This window comes from Leucoraja erinacea, chromosome 3 (genome assembly GCF_028641065.1).
Source record: "Leucoraja erinacea ecotype New England chromosome 3, Leri_hhj_1, whole genome shotgun sequence".
Lineage (NCBI taxonomy): Eukaryota > Metazoa > Chordata > Chondrichthyes > Rajiformes > Rajidae > Leucoraja > Leucoraja erinaceus.
Genome location: NC_073379.1, coordinates 57,821,368 through 57,835,846, shown reverse-complemented (window position 1 = coordinate 57,835,846; position 14,479 = coordinate 57,821,368). Strand labels below are relative to the sequence as shown.

Genomic DNA, 14,479 nt, shown 5'->3' with positions numbered 1-14,479 from the left:
GCTGCTGCAAGGTCATCAACTCGGTGAAAGACGCTCTTTGGTGCGCCCGACACTGTTCACCACCCAGCGGAGCGAGATGTCCGTCGGGGAATGTTGCCGACTGGCCCGCTGCAGACTGCAGGAGTACGTGCTGAGGGACGCACTGAAGCTCGGTGCAGCCAACGCCAAGGCTCGGTGGGGGAGGATCACAGTCTAGTTTTCTTCCGCTGCTGAACATGGGGGGCAGGAAGTGGTGGAGACTCCCTTCAAATAAGGGAAGGAATTCCACGCCAGTGGGCCACATCAGTGGCAAGGGTGGGGTATAAATTTGTGAAATTTGAGCAAGGTATGTAGACTGTATTGAATAATTTGTATAGCCTCCGAAAATGTCGGATGAAATTATTTTTTTTGCACGATTGTATATATTTATTACCTGAATAAAGTCTATTTTGAAATTAAAAAAAAAGAGAACTCCAGTTTCGGAATCATACATAAATATTTCTCGCAGCTCAACGTTCATGACCTCATGAGCTTTTGGCATCGTAGTTTTTACTATTTCGTTAAGCCATTCAACTTTAAACCGGCTTGTTTTGCTCTTCACACCCTTTGCATCCTTTGAATTTGACATGGTGAATCAAAAACATTTATTTCACTAAAAACTCAATGCCAGCTACAGAGTTTGAAATGGATCTTTGTAAACTGTACAAAAAGTCAATATGATTATGAGATTTTTACAAATAAGTATAAATTATTTACTATAATTAGATTACTACATTTTAGGTAACATTGTAGTGTCTATAACATACAGACTTTTTCAAATGAAACAGTTCTTTATTTTAACACTGTTCCCCTCCCCTCCCCCTCCCCCTCTCCCTTTCCCCCTCTCCCTTTCCCTTTCCCCCTCTCCCTCTCCCAAAGGGTCCAATTGATGATTTTCCCAATGTCAGAGCGGGCTGCAGCTGTCCCCGGTGCCAGATCGGGGATCGTAGATTTTGAAATTCAGAAAAAAAAGTCACCACTATGAAATTTCTCCACTATCATTTATAGCGGTGACATTTTATAGCGGTGACATTTTATAGGGAAGATTTCCTTCCCCTCCGAATTTCAAATTCCGCGGAATTCCTTTTGTGTGTTGATAAATTTTCTTTATGTGCTGGTTGGAAAATGTGTGTGTGTGCGTGCGCACACACACACAGCTTAGAGAGAACATTGATGACAGGTATAGACTGGTAGAGCAAACACTTACAATTTTCTCAAGGTAGAAATGTCAAAGATTGGAGAGCATAACTTTAAGTGATAGGGGTAAAGTTTAAAGGAGATGTGTGGGGTGAGTTTTTTTAAAGTGAATGGTTGGAACATACTGCCAGGATTGGTGGTGTAGACAGGCATGTTACTGGCATTTAAGAGGCTTTTGGATAAACTTTTGGAATGTGCAAGGAATTGAGAAATATTGGGCATGTACAAGCAGATGGGATTAGTTTATCTTGGCATCATGTTTGGCATGTTAATTGTAGGCCAAGGTGTCTGTTCCTGTGCTGTACTGTTCTAAATTCAAACTTCTAAATAGTCCTGTGCTGATGGTATTATTGCAATTGGCTTACATTAAAAAGAGTTAACACTATATAAATAGATTAAACATGTCAAAGCTCTTCAGATATTTTGATATGATAAACCATGTTAAAAGCATGTTTGCCTGTGGTATAACTTTGTTATTAACATAGATTATATTTTACTAACAGAACATGCAATATAAAACTGTAACTGTAAAAATGGTATCATGCCCTTTTTACAAAGCTGCATTATTTCCTTTTCATCCAGATAGTTGTAATATTTTAGTGTCCATCTTTACAATGTTTCTATTTGAATTATGCTTTCATTATCAGTTATTATTTAATGCAACAAAATTCAGTTGCATTCTGCATAAGGGAAGCTAAATAGTTACACTTTATATTGTTAACTACCCCTGAGGAAGATTACTTGATTAATTACTTAGCCACAGCACAAAAGACTCTTTCTGCTCTATTACTGGATGCCTGACAGACTCTGGATCCGGTCTCTCAAGCGACATTCATTTATCAGTTCTAACACATTTAATAAAGTGCGACTTAGAGCCAACACTTTGCTGTAGCTCATTTTATTGCTCGAACTCAGGAGCTTTTGCATTCATGTTTCACATCAATAGCTGACAAATTAGAGCGGTATTAAGGGAGCACTTTACTGCACAAGGAACTGTTTTCTGGATGGCATTGTTTTGTTTTATTTGTTGATGCCATATTGGCACCATTAATTGCACATTCACAAAGGCCCTTGAGAAGTTGGTGATGAACTGCCCTCTTGAATGCCTCTATCCTCTGGTGAAAGTGCTCGCACTGTGCTGCCGGGGTGGGAGCTCCATGGTTTAGGCTCAGTTATGATGAATGACCGTTGGTTTATTTCAAAGTTAGGATGGTGTGTGACTGTGGGGGTGCCCACAGGTGGGAGTGTTCCTCTGTACCTTCTGCCTTTGTCATTTTTTGCAGTATGGGTCCTAGGTTTGAGAGGTATGGAAGGAGTAGTCTGGTGATTAACTGCAATGCACTTTGCATATGCACGGAGGAGAGATTAAATGCTTTGGGTGGTAAACGGGAGGAAAATCAAATAGATGGTGTCAAGCTTCAGTGCCTTTGGAGTGGTTCTCATCCAAGCAATTTGAGAGAAGGGATGATCAGATATACTTTCATCTCAATAGATGTGGTTGCCTTAAAGGCATGGTTTGTAATGCAGTGAAATTTAAAGGTAAGATATAGGCAGCGAATCAGTGCCATAAAGCTGGCATTGTTTAATCAGTGCTCTTATAAAGCTGGCACCTCAATATGGCGGCGCTGCCTGAGGCAGCTGCGGCTCGCCTGCAGTCCGTTTGTTTTTTTCTTTTTTTGTTTGTTCTTTTGTCCTGAACAAGGAGGGAACAAGGAGGGAAGAAACAAAGACTTTAAGATTTTTGCCTTCCATCACAGTGAGGAGGTGCCTGGTGCACTCACTGTGGTGGATGTTAAATTTGTGTTTATTGTGTGTTTTTGTCATTATATGTATGACTGCAAGGCAACAAAATTTTGTTCAGACCGAAAGGTCTGAATGACAATAAAGGCTACTTTACTTTACTTTACTTTAAGCTGGCACTGTTTAATGTTTGGAAAACCACAGGCAGCTGTGAAAGGCATTATTAATAGGATGGATTCTCCTCTCAACAGTTTAATATTGATTCCTTACATGAATGTCTAGTTTGCTGCAATATTTTACATGGGTATAGGTTTGAATTTATTTGACAGCCAGAGATTTATTCTATTAAACAGTCATTTATCCAAAAAAGATGCATGATTTCCCAGCAACTCGCAGTAATTGCTGGGTGTGTTGTTAAAACCTTGCCAATATTTGGTCTTCCAAGTGAAGTTCACTTAATCACAAACACTGAGGGTATGCGCACATTGAAGTTAGAAGTTGATATCTTTTGTGAGGAGTCCTCTCCTCAGCCACTTGGCTGAATGGTCAGGTATGGCTATTAATGCTGGTCTCATGAGAAATGCCTGCATGCGGATACAAATACGTCATAAAAACATTTGGACAGATATATGAATAGGAAAGGTTTCGAGGATGGACAAATGCAGGCGAATGAGACTGGCCCAGTATGCCAACTTGGGCGGCATGGACAAGATGGACTGAATGTACTCTTTTCATGCTATTGACTCAATTTGAATGATATTTGGATGATAAATCCAGGAGGTGTCAATCCCAATCTCCTATTGTTCTTCAGGGAAGTTAGTGGAGGAGGTGGTTTTGGTCAGTGGAGAAGAGCAATGGGTTGCTGCAGCCAAACATTGGCCATAGGTAGAGAATGAATCGCAAAATCATTTACCTGCAGGAAATCTGAAATAAAAATACACTGCAGCTAATCTAGTTTCAACATGCAAACCCTGCAATGTTTCTTGGCAGCCCTTTCCCTATTTCTCACTGACTGATAAATAGGATCCAGGTATAACTTGAAAAATTATATTTTTCCTGTCAGTTCCAGTGTCTGTATGTGGTATCTGATGATTAACCCTTGCACGGTAGAGCTAGTGTTGCAGGCTACACTGATGCCTCTTATGCTGCTAACTCTTATAATAACCTTATTTTGATAAGGTTTGACGAGTCGTTTGACAAAACGTTTCTATGGAGAGTGTGAAATAGCCCAAGCTTAACGATAGTCTTTTATTAGGATAAGCGCTTGCAGAATGTAGCCTTCCCCATGCTTGCCCTGGCCAGCTCATGTCTCGACAAGATATGCAAGATTCTGTTGCTGTGAGGGGCCTTGTGATTATAGATCAGGTGCCACTTGTCACAAGCCCACATCTGGAGATGTTCAAAGGCAAGTCTCAGCCAGCTCCAGTTATAGTGGGGAGAAGGGGTGCCTTAGTGCCAGCAATAACCATATAACAATTACAGCACGGAAACAGGCCATCTCGGCCCTACAAGTCCATGCCGAACAAATTTTTTTCCCCTTAGTCCCACCTGCCTGCACTCGTACCATAACCCTCCATTCCCTTCTCATCCATATGCCTATCCCAATTTATTTTTAAATGATACCAATGAACCTGCCTCAACCACTTCCACTGGAAGCTCATTCCACACCGCCACCACTCTCTGCGTAAAGAAGTTCCCCCTCATATTACCCCTAAACTTCTGTCCCTTAATTCTGAAGTCATGTCCTCTTGTTTGAATCTTCCCTATTCTCAAAGGGAAAAGCTTGTCCACATCAACTCTGTCTATCCCTCTCATCATTTTAAAGACCTCTATCAGGTCCCCCCTTAACCTTCTGCGCTCCAGAGAATAAAGACCTAACTTATTCAACCTATCTCTGTAACTTAGTTGTTGAAACCCAGGCAACATTCTAGTAAATCTCCTCTGTACTCTCTCAATAAGCTCAGGGCCTTTTCTGACAATGCTTGCAAATAGAATTCACCTATACCTAGTTTCACAAATCTGTTAAATTTATTGGTTTTCTCGGTCATAACATTTGAAAAATACATAAATTATGGAAGATGTGCGTGAAATGCTTCCAGTGCTCATTAAAATGTCCACCATGCCATTCATTCCATTCCATGTTATTGAAGGATTTCAGAGATCTTGGAGGAAATTGTAGCACTAAAATGTTGGCACGGTGGTGTAGTGGTAGAGCTACTGCCTTATAGCACCAGTGACCCAGGTTCAATCCAGATGACAGATGCTGTCTGTACGGAGTTTGTATATCCTCCCCGTGACCTGAATGGGTTTTCTCTGAGATCTTTGGTTTCCTCTCACAATCCAAAGATGTACAGATTTGTAGGTTAATTGGCTTGATGTATGTAAGGTGGTGTTAATATGCGGGGATTGTTTATCAGCGGCCTATAAGAAATGGTGAAATCCAACTTTATTCCATTAAGTACACAGGAACATTCCAACAGCCAACTCTTGCATCTGGCTGTACTGACTAGTGTGCGAGAGAGGGAGAGAGAGAGAGAGAGAGAGTCTTTGTGTAGTACTGTAATACCATGTAAAGGGTGGCATGCACATATGTGTGGTGAAGGTTATGAAAGGCATGAATTAATAAGGGTTATTCTACGTCCTTCCTCTTAAGAGAATTAAAGCATATATAGTGGTTAGTGGAGCAGATAAAAACACCAGTATAAGGTGCAACATTTATTATTTTTCTGCATATGAGAGCACATAAAACTAAACAGGTCATGCACAGTTCCGGTAGAGCCAGTACATTTTCCAATTAGCGGGTTTGGCTAGCAGACACGACCTGCACGTGTACGATAATAACCTCCAGCAGACACCTCATCCTTCGCTGGGGAAGCAAGTCCCTTATCGGGTGAACGCAGAAGAGAAGACACCGGTGGTGATTGGGGCACCGGGGAAGGCAGGGATGGCGCCGGCACCGGCAGAGGAATCGCGGGAGCAGCATTCACAGAGCGTGAGTGTAGACCAGCGGGCTGGTCCGGGTAAAGACGTGGAGGTGCTGGTTCATTAACCGGAAGGAGTCGAGGGGTATGGGGAGAAGGCAGGCACAGGTTATTGATAGGGGACGATCAGCCATGATCACAATGAATGGCGGTGCTGGCTCGAATGGCCTCCTCCTGCACCTATTTTCTATATTTCTATGACCATGTATGAGCATAGTTCCGCGGTGGACCCCAGAATGACTCCGAGGAGGTCGTAACCTCACAGTGAGCACAAATGGACAACATGTCTCTTGTTGAGCGGTTGAAGCGGTGAGCTGGTTTTATCATAGTATTTTCTTTGTATATTGCGGCGGCTTTGGAGCTGGGACTAGATAACTGACAGCGCACGAACTTGTGGTTCTAGTAGTTGCTTGGCCATAGGCAGGGTGGAGTGGGTTCGCTGTGACATGAGCCGTTTGGCTGCAGATCCCAGGAGAGGGTCGCGGATGATGTTCCGTAGGTTGACTAAGTCGAGATAAACATCAGAGCCGGCACTGTGTGAGCGTTCCATTAGTTATTTTGCACTTTTTACCGCACGCTCGGCCAGGCCGTTGGACTGCGGGTACTCGGGGCTACCGGTAATGTGGTGAAAGTCCCAGTTTTTCACCAAATTCCTGAAGAGCTGACTGGAGAACTGAGGTCCATTGTCTGAGATTAGCTTTAGGAGGGCTCCGTGGACAGAGTAGTGACGAGTTAGTTTCTGAATGACCATGGCTAAGGTTGGGCTACTGAGCAGGTTGATTTCAAACCATCCTGAGTAGGAATCAACTAAAACCAAGTATTGTTGGCCGTGCCACTCGAAGATGTCGGCTGCTACTGTGGACCAGGGTAAGTCGGGCGGGGGTGCTGTGGTTGTTTCTGTTGGTGCGGGGTCAAGCTATTGCAGATCGGGCAGGCTGCAACCTTCTCTAGAATGGAGTTAGCCATGTCTGGCCAGAACAGCATTCCTTTCGCATGTTGAAGGGTTATTTCGGCAGCAGGATGGCCCCCATGGACAATGTCAAAGTACTTGCTGTGAAGAGACGTTGGGATGACCGCCTAGTGTCCTTTCATTATCACACCGTCCTGAATGACCAGTTCATCATGGACAGGGAAAAATGGTCAGCGATTGTAGTGTTTCGTCTGCAGCTGTTTTTGACACTAGGATGTCTAAACTGGCAGATGGGAGGCAGGCGACCATCATAACCGTGTACCCCTCTTGCTCATCATCAGACAGGTGTTTTTCGCAGGTTAGGCGAGGTGCCCGTGAGAGGGTGTCAGCTTGGTGCATGTCCTATGTCATGATGTCATATCTCTGTAGTTCCATCTTCATGCGTTGTAAACGTGCTGGTGCCATGTGGATCGGTTTACAGAGGATACTGACCAGGGGCTGGGGATTGGTTTCGACCGTGATCGGGTTGCCAAAGATAAAGTCCTTGAATTTCTTGCAGGCAAAGTTTACTGCGAGTAGCTCCTTTTCGATTTGAGCATAGCGCTGTTCAGTGTTGGTCATGGTGCGGGAGGTATAGGCAACTGGTCTGGAGCCCTTTTCGTCATCTTGTAGGCAAGCAGCACCCAGTCCATACTGGGAGGCATCACAGGTAATGGTGACGGGTAATGCAAGGATTGGAGCGCAGGACATTAGTTGTTTAAGGGTACAAATGCCCTCTGCTGGTGTTGGTGCCAGGACCAGTGTGTATCCTTGTAGCAATGTTACAAAATTTTGAGATTTAAAAAATCAAGTCTGCAATTTATCCCATCAGATAAAGCATAACAATAAGTTTAATTTGACACCAAATTCACTTTCATATCTCAAGTATTAAAAAAGTTATGACCATTTTCATACTCGGAAATTAGCATCTTGTTCCCTATTGATTTTCAATGGACATTACAAAAAAGCTGTGATCTTGGATAATCAAACGCCCATTTCTTAAGGAAAGATTAACATTTTTAAATAGCCTAAGTGTCCAAAGATTATTCACAAATAATTCACAATATAACATGATTTTTATATCTAATTTACATTAATTTATAGGCCAAATGGAAGGAATTTAGTGTTCAATTGCTGTAAATAAATGCCCATTTAAATCGGCTTTCTAGTGGGTTCATGTGGAACGCGCCGGTTTAGAACGTTGACATAGCGCTGGATTAGTGCCCTCAAGTGCCGAGAAAAATACTGCGGGATATAAAAAGCCCAAAATGAGCTATTCGTTATAGATAATTTGATATATAGGGTTATATATATGCCCCATTTAATGTAAAAATAAGGTACATACCTTTAATTGTTTGCTTTATAAAACCCTGGGGCTGCGAGAGGTTGCGAGATGAAACAGTAATTTTAAAACTATTAGAACTATATTATCGAGGCCTATAAAACTAATAATACCTTTTGCGACCGGGTCTTGCAGCGATTTTTCGTTAATGATTTACTAGGCTGAACATGTGCGATTAGTACAGCCTAGTAAAAATCGCGTTTTAAACCCGCCCCCTCCAAACAGCGCCAAAATCGCGGACCTGGCTGTGGGCAGATTCCCAATGACGATTCAGGTAGGTTTTGTAACATACCTATATCCTTGTGGGTCAGTTGTCGCAGCGGGGCTGATAGCTCGCTGAAGTTTGGGATTAATTTTCCAAGGTAGTTTACCGTGCCTAAGAATCATTGTAGAGCAGTCACATCCGTAGGTGCTGGCATTTCGTTGATGGCAATGGTTTTCGACGTGTCTTGCTTAAGTCCGTTGTTGGTGAATATGTGGCCCACATAAGTCACTTAGTCGACCCGAAACCTGCACTTGAAAGGGTTGAGTTTGAGATTTACTTCCCTGGCATGATCTAGGACCTGTTTCGGGTTTGAGTCATGTTCTTGTGCATTGCGCCCGGTATTTCGCATTCGCATCGCATTTCGTTGTCTCTGTACTGTACACTGACAATGACAATTAAAATTGAATCTGAATCTGAATCTAACCAGGATGTCGTCCACAATTATGTAACGTGGGTAGCCAGCAAAGAGTTGTTCCATAGTACGCTGGAAAACTTCACTGGCTGAATTGAGGCCAAATGGCATTCGTAAAAATCTGTAGCGTCCGAAGGGCATCGTGAATGTGGTGAACACGGAGGATGCATGGTCTAATGGCATTTGCCAAAATGAGTTATTTGCATCTAAGGCAGAAATAACTGTGGCTTTACCCAGGTTAGCAGCGACTTCTTCCACCGTCTGCATTGGGTGGTATGGCCGTTTGATAGCAGTATTTAAATCCTAAGGGTTGATGCAAATCCTTATTTCATCTTTGTTCTTTTTGACTGCTGCAACCACGGTGGAGACCCAGGAGGAGGGGTCGTTGACAGGCGTTATTACACCCAGTGATTCCATTCTAATTCAGCTTTGACGCGGTCCTTCATTGCTTGCGGGATTTTGTGAGGAGAATGAACGACAGGTATAACTTCCTTGTCGGTTACAATGCTGTAGTCTGTGAGAAGCTTGCCCAGCTGATTGTCAAAAAGGTCTTTGTATTGTTCAAGTATTTGTTGGGTAGAACTTTGAGAGGTCGACAGCTGATATACAGTTTTGCCGAAGAAAACTAGGTTCACATTACGGCATGCATCATTGCCCAGAAGGAGGGGCACTTCACCTTTTACGATAAAAAAATTCCAAGTTATAAACTTGAGATGCCAGATGGCATTGTAGTGTAACCGTATCAACTGGTTGCAATTACCACCCCCCCCCCCCCCCCCCCCCCCCCCCCCCCTCAACCAAATGGATGTAACTTCGAGATTGTTTTCAGAACAGTTTCGTTGTTGTGAATTCTTTGGAAATCTGCCAGCGAGATAACATTACATCTCGCCCCCGTATCTATCTTAGCAGCAACCTTGGTGTTGTTGATAATGAGCATTGTCATGGGATCACTGTCTGTAGCCACAGAATCGGGAATACAAGAATGTATGTTTTGGCTGACTTCTTGCAGGTGCTGCGGTTGTGGTTCTGCTGTTTCAGTCAATGCTTCGTGGGAGAGTGTGGGTTCAAGTGCATAGAGAGATTGTTGTGACTGGGCCCTGTTGGCACGGGCGCGGCAGCACCGGATAAAGTGGCCTTTCGTTTTACAATTGTGACAGGATTTGCCATAAGCGGGGCATTTCTCATGAAATTTCAGGTAAGAGCCCCCGCAATGACCACAGTTATTGACTAGATGATCAGTTATCCTCCCTGGGGGTTTAGGCAATTGTTGAGGGGTTAATGGTTGTCGTGGGGTCCTATAGAAGGCATGGACATCATAGACAGAGTGTGGCCTCAGTCCCAAGGCTTTGGTATGGGTATCAGTGTATTCTGCAACCCGGCAGGCACATTCAACCTTATCAAGTGTAAGCTCCTCATCCTGGAGTAATTGATTTCTCACCTTATCATTCAGGATGCCATATACGAGTCTGCCGCGGATAAGCACATCGCGGTCTTGGAAGTGGCATCTGGATGCAATGCTCTGAAGGGCACCAATGTAGGATGCAACCGTTTTGCCCTCTTGTTGGTTGCAGGAAAAACACTTGTGGTGCTCCATGATAACGTTGGTGCGAAGTTGGCACAGGTCTCTGAACTTTCGGAGAAGGCAGACCGGGTGTCTGATGGACACTGCCGGGGTCACAACATGTGTTACCGGATCGGTATGTTCAGGGACATAGTGGAAATCCTGTGCCCGCCACATTGAGAAGAATTGACGCAACAGTCTGGGGTGCAGCTGCAGGGTGCCGCTGCTGCTGCTGCTGCTGCTGCTGCCGCCGCTGCTGATGCGGAGACTCCAACGACAGGTCTGTGGACGGCGGCACCGGGAGCCCGCGGCTCCCTGGAGGGAGACCGCTTTTCGGGGCTCCTGCAGCGGCGACTTCCCCCGCCCGTGTTGCGGGGTTGAAGAGCTCCTGGAGCGGGGCCTACATCACTGCCCCGCGCGGCTGGAATGGCCGCGGGACTTTGCGAGCGCACACCGGGGGCTCCAACACCAAGACCCGGTGTGCGACCTCGCACCACCCGGCGTGGCTTCAATGGCCGCGGGACAATCGCCATCGCCAGCCGGGGGCTTTGACTTTGACTCTGACATCGGGGGGGGGGGGGAGAGTGCAGTGGAGAGATAAGTTTTTTTGGCTTTCCATTACAGCTATGTGATGGATGTTTATGTAAAATGTAATTATGTTGTGTCTGGGGTCTATTTGTGTGTAATGTATGGCTGCAGAAACGGCATTTCGTTTGGACCTCCAGGGGTCCAAATGACAATTAAATTGACTCTTGACTCTTGACTCTTGTGGGCAGCATCAATGAAAATCCTGAATTCCACTTTAAAGATGCGCCACCGTTCAGCAAGATCACTGTCGAACACCAAATGATCTGGTCTGCATAAGGAACTATCCATTATTTGATGGAAAAAAAAAACTAAAATAAAGTCAGGCAAAATAGTTGGAGATGTGATTCAAGACTCTGACACCATGTTTATCGGCGGCCCAATAATAAAAACACACTCATGGTGAAATCCAACTTTATTCCATTAAGTGCACAGGAACATTCCAACTGCCAGCTGCTTGCGTCTGACCTTACTGACTAGTGTGCCTGAGAGAGAGTCTTTGTGTAGTACCGTGATACCATGTAAAGGGTGGCATGCACATGTGTGTGATGAAGGTTATAAATGGCATGAATTAATAAGGGTTAATCTACAGGGATTGCTGGTCGGTGCGGATTCGGTGGGCCAAAGGGCCTGTTTCCACATTGTATCTCTAAACTAAACCAAACTAATTACCAACTGACAATGCAAACATAATTTGTATGGTGATTTATTTCAGGGGTAGATAATCTTCCATTTCTAGGTTTGTTTTAAACAGTAAAAAAAAACACGTGGTTAAAGAATGAACCACTAGTTTCATGAGTGGAACCTCAGACTCCTAAGAGACAACTGGCCATCATTCAAATTGTGATCTCAAATGTCATTTGACCTCTCTTATTTAAGTTCAATAATTACAGGTAATTTTTGGTGGGCTCTTCAGTCCAGTACTTTAGATGGAAGATATAAGAACTAAGTCTAGTATGACTGGAAAAGGCCACTTGTTGGCGTGATGGTTTCAAGATGTTGCTGAAACCAATTATGAGCAAATCAACACCGAGAACAATTCCATCCTTTTATCTGAAACAAACTGGTCGAGCCACCCATCAGACATTAAGGTTTTAGATAGAGTACGTAAATAAAAGCAGACAGAATACATAAACAACAATGGGCATTTTAGTATTCCTGTGTAGGAATCGTTATTGTCTGAGACCATGAAGAAGCCAATGCTCTACCTCTTGGGTCCTGACCGGAAACATAATTGCGTCCATCGATGTTGAGTTCCTCCAGCACTTTGTTTTTTTTGCTCAAGATTCCAGTATCTGCAGTTTCAGGAGTTCACAAGTTATAGGAGTAGAATTAGGCCATTCGGCCCATCGAGTCTACTCTGCCATTCAATCATGGCTGATCTCTGCCTCCTAATCCCATTTTCCTGCCTTCTACCCATAACCCGGTCTAATCATGAATTTGTCCATCTCTGCCCTAAAAATATCCACTGACGGCCTCTGCAGCCCTATGTGGCAATGAGTTCCACAGGTTAACTACCGACTAAAGAAGTTCCTCCTCACCTCCTTTCCAAAATAGCGCCCTTTACTTTTGAGGCTATGACCTCTGGTCCTCGACTCTCCCACCAGTGGAAACATCATTCCCACATCCACTCTATCTATGCCTTTCATTATTTTGTAAGTTTCAACGAGAACACCCCTCAACATTCTAATCTCCAGCGAGTAGAGGCCCAGTGCTGTCAAGTGCTCATCATACAGTATATTAACCACTCATTCCTGGAATCATTCTTGTAAACCTCATCTGGATCTTCTCCAGAGTCAGCACATCCTTCCTCAGATATGGGGCCCAAATCTGCTCACAGTACTCCAAATCCAGCCTGACCAGCACCTTATCGTGCCTCAGCATTACATCTCTGTTTATGTATTCCAGTCCTCTTGATATAGGTATGTTACAAAACTTACCTTCAGCGGTGCTGCAGTTCTGCCACTGGCCGTGTGCGTGACGACTTTGTGCGCTTTTGAAAGGGGGGGGGGGGGGGGGGGGTTAAAATGCGTTTTTTCTCCTACCTGTCCTGGATATATTTTCTCGGAGTGCAAGGTTTTGCTGAAGAATTGTTCCAACGGCCGTTCTGTGAATTTTCTTTTTTTAAATCACCCGACAAGTTCAGCTCTGGAGTAATTTAAAAATCAGTTTCTAAAGCCATCAACGTCAACAACGGGGACGGATTTCACGTACGGGACAGGTAAAGGAGAGCCTTATTTTATGTATAAAAGTGCTTATTAAGATGCCTTTAATTCACACTTTACGTTGCGAAACGGTGATTTAGGACCCATACGAACCGGCAGTGTTTTTCCTGCCGATATGGGGTTTAAATTCACTGCAACCGCAACGTTCCAAATGATCGCATTCCACAGAATCCCACTCGCAAGGTGATTTAAATGGCCATTAATTTACGGGAATTAAACATTAAATTCCTTCCATTTGGCCTATAAATCCATGACAATGAGATTTAAAAATCATGTAATATTGTGAATTATTGTGTGAATTTATTTGGACACTTAGGCTATTTAAAAATATTAATCTTTTCTTAAGAAATGGATAAATGTTTAGATCTAGTAATTGAATTTTGTAATTAGCTACAATTGAGTAACTAACTAATTATATGTTTTAATTTCAGGTCATCCAAGTAAGATTGTTTAATATTTGTTTCAGAATGCTTCAATCTATAATAACTGAACATTTATTTCAGCTCCCTTAATTTTTAAGAAGGTTATGGGCTTTTGACTGTCCTTGATCACAGCTTTTGTGTTAAGTCAATGGAAAAGCAATAGAGAACAAGATGCTAATTTCCGAGTATAAAAATGGCCATAACTTTTTTAATACTGAAGATATGAAAGTAAATTAGGTGTCAAATTAAACTTCTTTTTATGCTTTATCTGATGGGATAAATTGCAGGCTTGATTTTTAAAATCTCAAAATTTTGTAACATTGTTACTTGATATAAATGCTTCTTGTGTGCCCGACTAGACTGCTCCAATCTCTGGCCCTACATTTTGTTAAATGAATTTAATGGACACATTAAAAGCATCTTGCATTGCTTGTGTTTTCTTTTTCTCAGATATGGATGGAAGATTGTGTATCTTTTGACATATCACCTCATACAATTCTGTGGGCACTCATGGATATCCTCAAACATAATAGCCAGAATCGTAACATTTGGGAAAGGTAAGTCTTTGCTGATGCGGGTACAGAGAGCAATGCCTATTGGTAATTTGTTGTTTCTGAGGAGAATGGACGTTTTCTTTCTCAAGGACAGATAGTGAATTACTTTTGTGTAGGAAGGAACAGCAGATTCTGGTTTACACCAAAGGTAGACACAAAAGTAACTGTGCAGGATAGGCAGCACCTCTGGAGAGAAGGAATGGGTGACGTTTACCTCCAACGGAATCC

The 14,479-nt window shown here is 43.3% G+C and overlaps 1 protein-coding gene across 1 annotated transcript in view; it reads left to right on the top strand.

The window, feature by feature from the left end:
• Nucleotides 1-14,479, top strand: part of hacd4 (3-hydroxyacyl-CoA dehydratase 4) — a 49,104-nt gene that overhangs the window by 9,483 nt on the left and 25,142 nt on the right. The window contains exon 2 of the mRNA XM_055632772.1: nucleotides 14,148-14,254. Coding sequence (XP_055488747.1) covers nucleotides 14,148-14,254 — 107 coding nt within the window. The remainder of the gene's footprint in view (nucleotides 1-14,147; nucleotides 14,255-14,479) is intronic.